The sequence below is a fragment of the Musa acuminata genome, chromosome BXJ1-5, assembly GCF_036884655.1.
Source record: "Musa acuminata AAA Group cultivar baxijiao chromosome BXJ1-5, Cavendish_Baxijiao_AAA, whole genome shotgun sequence".
Classification (NCBI taxonomy): domain Eukaryota; kingdom Viridiplantae; phylum Streptophyta; class Magnoliopsida; order Zingiberales; family Musaceae; genus Musa; species Musa acuminata.
The window spans coordinates 12900616-12910931 of NC_088331.1; the positions used below are offsets into that span (position 1 = coordinate 12900616).

General features: G+C 59.6%; 1 protein-coding gene across 1 annotated transcript; it reads left to right on the forward strand.

Moving 5' to 3' along the window:
* The first annotated feature begins 1082 nt into the window (after positions 1-1082).
* LOC135673899 (uncharacterized) lies at positions 1083-6342 on the forward strand. The gene is made up of 2 exons (XM_065183299.1): positions 1083-4508; positions 4561-6342. The coding sequence occupies exons 1-2, from the start codon at positions 1083-1085 to the stop codon at positions 6340-6342; spliced, it is 5208 nt and encodes a 1735-aa protein (XP_065039371.1).
* Positions 6343-10316: the final 3974 nt, after the last annotated feature.

The window sequence follows — 10316 nt, forward strand, 5'->3', positions numbered from 1 at the left end:
ATTATTATTATAAATTTTAAAATTTTGTTTTACATCTTTGTGGGTTTATGAGCTAAGTGGAAGAATGTTAACCGGGTATGTGGCTCATAACCTAATTGATGCGATGTATTAAGGATAATGATTGAATTATAATTAAAGATTTAAATATCGATATTTATATAAGTTATAATCTTGGATATTGATCTTGATGGAAGGGAATATATGAGATTAGACCCTCTCTCCTCTTATAGGTAATTCCATTGTGTGTTTTAATGCTTTTGAAGCACAACTCCATTAATAACGGTGATCTTATGAAAAAGTATAAGAGAGGTAAAAAGGGTGAAGACGGATAAAAAAAGATAACAATAAAAGGTATTTCGACTCAATATAAGCACGCAGACATGTTAGATTTTAATTTTGGTATTGATGAGTGCAATAATGGCGAAACGACGTGAATGACGTCAGCCACCCTGTACCGTGACTTCACTCCACGGTCAACGTGGACCCTGGGACGCCGTCCCAGGCGCATTAACGCCCGGACTGGATCCCGTCCGTCACCACAACACCCTCACCCCTCGTCCAACGAGCCCAGCTCTGCGCCTTCCAGGGCTCGGTCAAGGGTAAGGAACACGCCAATCGAGATGCGCCATACCCTGCAGCAGCCCGGTCTCCAACACAGCCCCAATGGGCGTGTCAGACGCAGCGCGAGGTACTTACCCAGGCCCATCTATAAATACTAGAGGGTTCCAGACGAGGAGGAAGGGGAGGAGACACTCGCACACCACACTTGTATGGAGGCATTCCGTCCTCCAAAACCCCCTCCACATCTCTCCCTCTAACTTGATCGTCGGAGGGGTCGGGCCGAGCTTCCGACCCGACCTGTGTGCAGGAGCGAAGACGAGGTGGCCTCTTCCCGGCGCTGCTGCGGAGCTGCCGACCCGATCTACTGCCCGCAGCCACCATCGCGACCGGGAGACTCCGGGGGAGCTGCACCCGAGATCCTCGACATTCCGAGCCCCAGAACCGAGCCGCGTCGGCCCCGAGGCCACGGCTTAAAAAGTTACTTACCGTAACATTTTGGCGCTAGAAGGAGGGTCCCCAGCATGTCGAGCGATCATCAAGACGAGCGTGCCAGACTCGCGATCGGGGGACCATTCCCGACTGAGGCTACGGGAGAACTCCCCCCTCTCCGAGGACCTCGGGAAGAGCGTCCCGCTACGGCTTCGGAGCGCTACTGGCGGTTCTTCAACGATCCGGGCTTATCGCCCCCCGACGGAACCACCGGCAATCCGCCGCCCGTATCGGCAGAAGCCTTCCACGGCCTCACTCACCAGGTCCAGCTACTCACCGACATGGTACAAACCATTGTCCCCCTTGTCTCTCGTCCATCTCGGCCCCCGGGCCCCCAGCCGTTGTATCAACAGGGGGTCCCTACTCAAGCTCCCACCCAGCTTCGAGAGCCCCCCACCTCACCACGGGTGCCGCTATCTCAAACCCGCGAGCAGGCGGTGGTCTGCCCGGAAGGCCACTCGGAACCAGAGGCTCTATCCTCGAACTCTGCAGTTTCCCTCCGCGCTCAGCTGCGTCTCGTCAACGAACGGCTTGATAATGTGCAAAGGGAAATCCATGCCGGACCACCAGGAGAGCCCACGGAAGGCCCACATCAGGGGTCGCCGTTCGTGCCGAAGATACTGGAGCACGCCATTCCCCCAGGCTTCCGACTCCCCCCCCTGGACACTTATGACGGCTCCGCGGACCCGGCCGACCACACAGCGGCCTTCCGCGCACAAATGTCGTTGTACGGGACCTCTGACGCCTTGATGAGCAGGGCATTCCCCACCACGTTGAGAGGGCCGGCCCTCGCGTGGTACGGAGGCTTGAAGACTGCGACGATCGCCTCATTCGATCAGCTCGCTAAGAACTTCGAGCTCCACTTCATAGCTTGCGCTCGCCCAAAGCCTTCCATGGCGTTCCTCCTCGGGCTTACCCAGAAGGAGGATGAGCCCCTCTCCCTTTATGTAAATCGCTTTGCTACAAGGATCCGGGAACTCTCGGACGCTCACCCTTCACTATCAATGCAGGCGTTCGTAACAGGCCTGCGTCCCTCCCGGCTCTTCTGGTCTCTCGTGGAGCGACCTCCTACCTCGGTCCCCGAGATGCTCCAGCGCGCGAACCAGTTCGTGGAAGTCGAGGCCTGGACGGGGGGGAAACGGCAGGAGCACAAGAGGGAAAGACCAGAGCCGGCTCAGGGACCTCCCCCTCCCAGACGCAAGCTCCACCAACCCGATCCTCCCCTGCTAGGACCCCTCAGGGGTACATCCCGCACAGAAGTCTTTCTCCAGATCAGGGAAAGGGGACTGCTCAAAACCCCTTACCCGATGAACAACCCGCGAGAACTGGCCGACCGGTCCAAGTACTGTCGCTTCCACCGCCAAAACGGACATGACACGGAGGAATGCCGCGAGCTCTCGCGGCAAATCTACGAACTCCGCCGGGAAGGACGCCTCGACCCCTCCGACGATCAGACAGGCAACATCCCCCCCACCTGCCCAGACGGCCCGGCCGAGCGCCTAATCAGCGTCATCACTGGCGGACCAGCGTCCGGAGGGGATAGCATGTCTGGAAGGAAGGCCTACGCCCGCTCGGCCTGGGACGAGGGTCCCCATGGAACTCCCGACCCCCAGGTCACATTTCCCCCCGAAGTCGCCGGACGACTGGAGCATGACGACGCGCTGGTAATAACCGCCAGAATCGCCAATGCCCAGGTAAGAAGGATTATGATTGACACAGGAAGCTCGGCGGATATACTGTTCCACGACGCCTTCCAGAAGCTGGGACTTACGAAGCAAGCCCTGAAACCCGTCCGCTCGGACCTCACCGGATTCACCGGCAACTCGGTTTCACCTTTGGGATCAGTCACACTACCTCTGACGCTGGGGACACCGCCCAAGACTAAAACGGTGATGTCGACCTTTCTGATAGTAGACCTTCCTACAGCGTACAATGCCATCCTCGGCCGACCTTCCCTCAACAAAAGCAGGGCCCTGGTTTCCACTTACCATCAGACAGTGAAATTCCCGACTCACGCGGGAACTGGGGAGGCTTGGGGAAGCCCTCGGGAATCCAGGCGATGCTACCTGACGGCGGTCTCCCTACACAACAGGGCAAAAACCGAAGCACCCCTGGACGATCCCAGAAAAATGAAGCGGCCAAATCCACATCCCGAGCCGTCGGCCCCGACCTACGACGTGTCACTCAAAAAAGGACGCCCGGACCGAACCATTAAGGTCGGGGCTGACCTACCCCAGGACGAGCGGGAACAACTCGTCGGCCTCTTGCAGGAGAACGCCGACGTCTTCGCTTGGTCGCCATCTGACGCAGCAGGAGTGGACCCGAAGGCAACCCAACATCACCTCAACATATCGCCTGATGCCCGCCCGGTGAAACAAAGGCCGCGACCCCAGGCCCCGGACAGGCAGCAAGCTGTCCGCCAGGAGGTAGAACGGCTCTTAGCGGCCGACTTTATAGAAGAGGTCAAATACCCACAGTGGCTATCCAATGTAGTTCTGGTAAAAAAGCATAATGGGAGCTGGCGAATGTGTGTTGACTACACCAGTCTTAATCAGGCGTGCCCAAAGGACTGCTACCCCCTTCCAAGAATCGATCAGCTCGTGGATGCAACCGCAGGGCACGCCCGACTCTCATTCATGGACGCCTTCTCCGGATATAATCAGATCCGAATGACGCCTGAGGACCAGAGACACACAGCCTTCATCACCAACCTCGGGGCATACTTTTACAAAGTAATGCCGTTCGGACTAAAGAACGCAGGCGCAACTTATCAGAGAACCATCAACAAGATATTCGCCCAGCAGATAGGGCGAAACCTGGAGGTCTATGTGGACGACATGATTGTAAAAAGCCGGGTCTCGGGAGATCACCTAACGGACCTATCAGAAACATTTGCCACACTCCGAAACTGCGGCCTTCGGCTCAACCCCGCAAAATGTGCCTTCGGCGTCAGTACAGGAAAGTTCCTCGGATTCATTATACACGAAAGAGGGATCGACGTCAACCCGGAAAAGGTCCAGGCGATCCTCGACATGCAGGCCCCTCGGGCGGTCAAAGACCTACAGCGGCTGAACGGACGGCTGGCCGCCCTATCCCGATTCCTGTCCCGTTCGGGCGATCGCTGCCTAGCCTTCTTCTGCGCAATAAGAGATCCGAAGAATTTCCAATGGACGCCCCAGTGTGAGGAGGCTTTCCGACAGGTCCAGCAGCATTTAGCCAACCTTCCCCGCCTTGCTTCAGTCACTACTGGGGAAGAGCTCTGCGTTTACCTAGCTGCCTCACAGCACGCAGTCAGCTCGGTACTCGTCAAAGAAGCCGGCGAACAGCTCCCCGTCTACTACACTAGTCATGTCCTGTCCGGGCCCGAGGAGCGATATCCTCCAATCGAGAAGCTCGCCCTCGCGCTCGTGCTGGCAGCCCGAAAGTTACGCCCCTACTTCCAAGCTCATCCGATCAAGGTAATCACCGACCAACCTCTCAGTCAAGTACTATCAAAATTCGACGTCGCAGGTCGACTCCTCAAGTGGTCGGTCGAACTCGGAGAGTTCGACATCCACTACACGCCGGCCGAGTGAACTAGGCGGAACATGGGTCCTACAGGTGGACGGCTCATCCGCTTCAACCGGCGCAGGCGCAGGACTAGTGCTGTCGGCCCCCGACGGGCAGACGTTCGAGCGTTCCCTCCGCTTCGGGTTCCATGCCACCAACAATGAAGCCGAGTACGAAGCACTCCTGGCGGGGCTCAGACTATCCCGCGAAATGCAGGTCGACGCCATCAAAGTCCTCACCGATTCGCAGCTGGTGACCGAGCAACTTAACGGCGGATACGTGGCCAGAGAACCCGCCATGGCAAAATACGTAGCGGAGGTAAAAAACTTAGCCTCCTGTTTCGCACACTTCACGATATCCAGGGTGCCAAGACTACAAAACGACTGTGCCGATGAGTTGGCCAAGCTAGCCTCGAAGCGACCCCCGGGCGCCACCCACGGGATCGAGGAGCTCCCCTCCCCCTCTATCCCGGTCGCGTGTGTTTCGGCGGCCGGCTCCCAAGCCACCTGGTTAGGGGACATGCTGCGCTACAAACGCGACGGGACCCTCCCCACCGACGAAGCCGCAGCCCGACGTATTCGCCGGAAACATGCATGGTACTCCGAAGCCAACGGCCGGCTGTACAAGCGGTCTTTCTCCCACCCTCTTCTACGGTGCCTCGAGCCAGAAGAGGCGGCGGTTGTCCTGGCTGAGGTCCACGAAGGGATTTGTGGAGAGCACATCACCGGCCGGACCCTGGCCTGCAAGATTCTCCGCCAAGGCTATTACTGGCCCACCATGGTCCAGGACGCGATGGCCTACGTACGGAAGTGCGGCCCGTGCCAAAAGCACGCCCGGACCCCCCAACTACCGGCGGTCCCACTCTCCCCCATCACATGCGCGTGGCCATTCGCGCAATGGGGGCTGGATCTCCTCGGCCCCTTCCCACCAGCCTCAGGGCAGAGAAGATACATCGTGGTCGCAATAGACTACTTCACCCGATGGCCGGAAGCCGAACCGTTGGCGGCGATCACCGAGCAGCAGATCGAGAAGTTCATATGGAAAAACATCGTGACCCGGTTCGGCCTCCCCAGGACCATCGTCACGGACAACGGGACCCAGTTCTCCGGCAAAAGGATTCAGGAATTCTGCGCTAGCTATGGAATCCGGTTAAAACACAGCTCGGTAGCCCACCCCCAGACGAACGGACTAGCCGAGGTAACAAACCGATCTATCCTGGATGGGCTCAAAAGAAGGGTATCAGCTTCCCGAACGGCCTGGGTCGAGGAGTTACCCAGCATCTTGTGGTCCTTGCGGACCACCCCCAAAACAGCCACCGGGGAGTCACCCTACAGCCTCTCGTATGGGACCGAGGCCGTCCTTCCCCCCGAGGTAGTATTCCCCACCCCTCGAGTAGAAGAGTATCAAGAGACCACATCGGACCAGGGGCTGCGCGCCGGCCTGGACCTGATCGAAGAGCGGCGCGCCGGCGCACACCGGAGGGAGCTTTCTTACAAAAGAGCAGTTGCCCGGGTGTACAACCGCAGGGTACGACCTCGGCCCATTAAAATGAACGACTTAGTCCTGCGAAGGGCCGAAGTTAGCAACCCGACCAGGGCCGGGGGCAAGCTGGCCCCCAACTGGGAGGGACCTTATCGGATCATCGAGGTAGTCCAACCGGGCACATACAAGCTCGCGACAATGGACGGGTCCCGCTTGCCGAGAACATGGAACGTCCGGAACCTTAAAAGATTTTTTGTTTAGAACAAGGCAAGATCGCGCCGCCAAGCAAAAGGCCTCTCTGGGCGGACAGTACACGAATGATAGAAAGCTTCCTTTATTTCAAAAATGGAGAAATACAAGGATCGGCGCCCAGAAGAAGCACAAAGGCTCGGCGCACATAAAGTCCACAGGGCGGAAGCCCGTCCTCATGGCCGGGGGACCTCCAAACGGTCGTCGAAGGGAACCTCCTCGGGCATGTCCACACCTCAGTCTTCGGGGTGAGAATTGAAGGGGTCCTCGTCCACCGCGAGACCAGGATGACGAGCACGGAAGCGCGAAGTAGCGATTCGATACCCGTATTCAAAAGATACCCGCCCTGTCCGCGTCAGCCCAAGTTCAAACCCTTCCGACTTCTTGTACGCCTCGATGAGTGCCTTATCCTTCAGAGGTCGAAGCAGGGTTTCCTCCGCCAACGCCTCCGAAGCCTTTTTTATCTCGGCGTTTGCGCCCTCCAGCTTCTTGCTAAGGGCACTCGCCTCGGCCTTCACCAGACGGAGCTCGGTCCGTTCTATCCGTATCAGTTTTTGAAGCTCCCCGTTGGCCTCCTTCATGGCGTCGTTAGCTTCTTGGGAAGCCTCAAGCTCCGATCGGAGACGGACGACTTCCGCCTCAAAACCCGAGGCACGCTCCTCAGCAGCCGCCACGACCTCCGGCCCGTTTTTTGCCTGAATCTCCGCCATCTGGTGGCTGAGCTCAGCGTTACGACAAACGAGGTCCCCGACGGTTCGGCCGGCGTCCCGCACCCTGTCCATCAGGGCCGTCGCATAATGAAGACCCTGCAAAAGGAGAAGAGTGTCAAGAAAGTCGACACCGAGCAGCCAAACATCAAAAGAAAGATATACTTACCCAGACCAGCGACTGAGCAGACTTGTTAAGGAGCGTTTCCGAGGTCAGGGTGTACAAATCCCGAGCCAGGTCGGGGTGGAGCGCCCCTCGGAGGAACGCCGCAGAGGGATCCCCTCCGGCCCACACCCTATCCCCCCGGAAGAGACCCTCCCAGCGGGCGACCAGGGGCTCGCGGGGTTCGCCACGCGGGATCTCGCCGACCAGCCGCGCCAGGAACGGCTCCCCATCCCCAGCCGAGAGCCGGCACAAGCCAGGCACTGAGACAGGGTGGGGCCCCTTCCCCGCCACGCGCCGGTCAGGTCCCCCCCCGCCCTGACGGGAGCTCATTCCCGGCCCTTTGGACACACACACCTTCGCCTTCTTTGAAGGGCGCCCGTCCCCGACCTCCAAGGTGGCACCCTCCGTACCGGGCTGCGGTTCGGTCACCGCCGCCGAGGGAGGGGGCGACGGCTCGGTTGCCAGAGCAGGCTGTGGAGGTTGTGATTCGGTCGCCGGAGCGGGGGGAGGAGGCCGCAAGGCGGTATCTGGAGTCGGGGAAGGGGGCTGCGACGCCGGATTCTCCAGGAGTGACCGAAGGTTCACCATCTCTACAGGAAATGAAAAACATTAGCGTCCGAAACCAGCCACCAGAAGACCCGACACAACTATCACTCACATACCCTGAGGCACCGGGCTAAGGCCCGCCGCGACCAACCACTGCTCAGTCATGGTCCGGATGGCCTGCGACTTAGGGAGAACCTCTCTGAGCCTCTCCCGAGCTCGGCGATCCACTTCGCCCAAACAAGGGGGGGTGTTGTCAATCACCCTCGCAGACCACCGAACTCCGAAGCCCCAGTCCTGTGTACGGCTGACATAAAAAAACCTCCCCTTCCATCCCTTGTTATTGGAAGGGGCACCCCCAACGCGAAATCCAGTTCGAGCCGTTAAGAAGTAACCCCCCGAGCCTTTGCAAAAGCGGTAGCAAGAAAGAAAGAGGCTGAGGGTGGGGGTGATACGGGCATAATGGCACTCCCCCAGGAATACCACTAGGTAACGCCAGGAGTTCGGCGTTACCTGAGACGGAGAAACCCGCCAGAAGGACAAACAAGATACAATGAAGGGATGAAGGGGGAAACGCAAGCCCGCCTCCAGAGCATCAAGGGACAAAGCGAAACCCTTCGGGATCAGGTCATACGCCCGCTGCCCCGGCTCTGGTATACCGAGGGTGTGATCTCCCGGGATGCAATAGCGTTCGCGGAGTCCCTCCAGCAAAGGTTCATTCACAGTTGAGTCAATATCGTGCGGCCACATCAAAGCCTCCAGCGACCGCGCCACCTCCTCGTCAGGGGACTCGTCAAGGGTGGAAGGAGGACCGCCCCCTCCAGCCCCAAGCACGGGAGAAGAAGAGGGAGAGGAAGACGGAGAGGAAAGCAAAGAAGGAGAGGACGGCATCTCGACTGACCTCGAGAAGAAGATAAAAACCGGGAAGAAGCCGGGGACAAGCTCTGGGACACGATGGCGGGGCTCGAAGGAGGAAGCACGGCAGCAAGGGGGTGGAGGACAGGACAGGTGCCCAAACGATTAAAAGAGACACCCCCCCCGGAGTCAATGCCTCATCGCTTCCCGAGAATGGGCGGCAGCGCACTGGCGCAAAGGCGCGGCCGTTACGTCACATCGAAGAGCGCCCGAAGGCGCCCCGAATTAAAGAAAGGCCCTGACGTGGCGAACCCGGACGACACGGTGCCGCCCAAGGACCTCCTCGACCTCAGCGCCGGGAAACGTGCAAAGAAAGTAACCCCCGTCAATAAGGCAACGATCGACACGACAGCATTTAAGAGCCGCCACGACCGCCCCTCGGCCGCTCGGCTTTACGCCACCCAAGACACGCTCGGCCGCTCCTCGGCCCTTCGGCTTTACGCCACCCAAGACACGCTCTGCCGCTCCTCGGCCCTTCGGCTTTACGCCACCCAAGACATGCTCGGCCGCCCCTCGGCCGCTCGGCTTTACGCCACCCAAGACACGCTCTGCCGCTCCTCGGCCCTTCGGCTTTACGCCACCCAAGACATGCTCGGCCGCCCCTCGGCCGCTCGGCTTTACGCCACCCAAGACACGCTCTGCCGCTCCTCGGCCCTTCGGCTTTACGCCACCCAAGACATGCTCGGCCGCTCCTCGGCCCTTCGGCTTTACGCCACCCAAGACATGCTCGGCCGCCCCTCGGCCGCTCGGCTTTACGCCACCCAAGACATGCTCGGCCGCTCCTCGGCCCCTCGGCTTTACGCCACCCAAGACATGCTCGGCCGCTCTTCGGCCCTTCGGCTTTACGCCACCCAAGACATGCTCGGCCGCCCCTCGGCCGCTCGGCTTTACGCCACCCAAGACACGCTCGGCCGCTCCTCGGCCCTTCGGCTTTACGCCACCCAAGACATGCTCGGCCGCTCGGCTTTACGCCACCCAAGACACGCTCGGTCATTCCTCGGCCCTTCGGCTTTACGCCACCCAAGACATGCTCGGCCGCCCCTCGGCCGCTCGGCTTTACGCCACCCAAGACATGCTCGGCCGCTCCTCGGCCCCTCGGCTTTACGCCACCCAAGACATGCTTGGCCGCTCCTCGGCCCCTCGGCTTTACGCCACCCAAGACACGCTCGGCCGCTCCTCGGCCCTTCGGCTTTACGCCACCCAAGACATGCTCGGCCGCCCCTCGGCCCTTCGGCTTTCAACCTCCCGACACATACTAGGGCCCTTTCCGGTCCCTCGGCCTTGGGCCGCACGGGAGTCCATTCCTCTGCCGCACCCCCAGGGTCTACGACTCCGCACCCGACTGACTCGAAGAACGAAAGCCATGCCTCGGACTCTCGCTACGACTGCCGACGCATAGCTTCTTTCCGGGGGGGAATATGATGAGTGCAATAATGGCGAAACGACGTGAATGACGTCAGCCACCCTGTACCGTGACTTCACTCCACGGTCAACGTGGACCCTGGGACGCCGTCCCAGGCGCATTAACGCCCGGACTGGATCCCGTCCGTCACCACAACACCCTCACCCCTCGTCCAACGAGCCCAGCTCTACGCCTTCCAGGGCTCGGTCAAGGGTAAGGAACACGCCAATCGAGATGCGCCATACCCTGCAGC

What these genes read in the sequence shown, in the direction of transcription:
- LOC135673899 (XM_065183299.1), top strand. Translation starts at nt 1,083, where the DNA reads ATGTCGAGCGATCATCAAGACGAGCGTGCCAGACTCGCGATCGGGGGA. An exon ending in TCCAAGCTCATCCGATCAAG is followed by an intron (nt 4,509 to 4,560) that starts GTAATCACCGAC and finishes TCGACGTCGCAG; the next exon opens with GTCGACTCCTCAAGTGGTCG.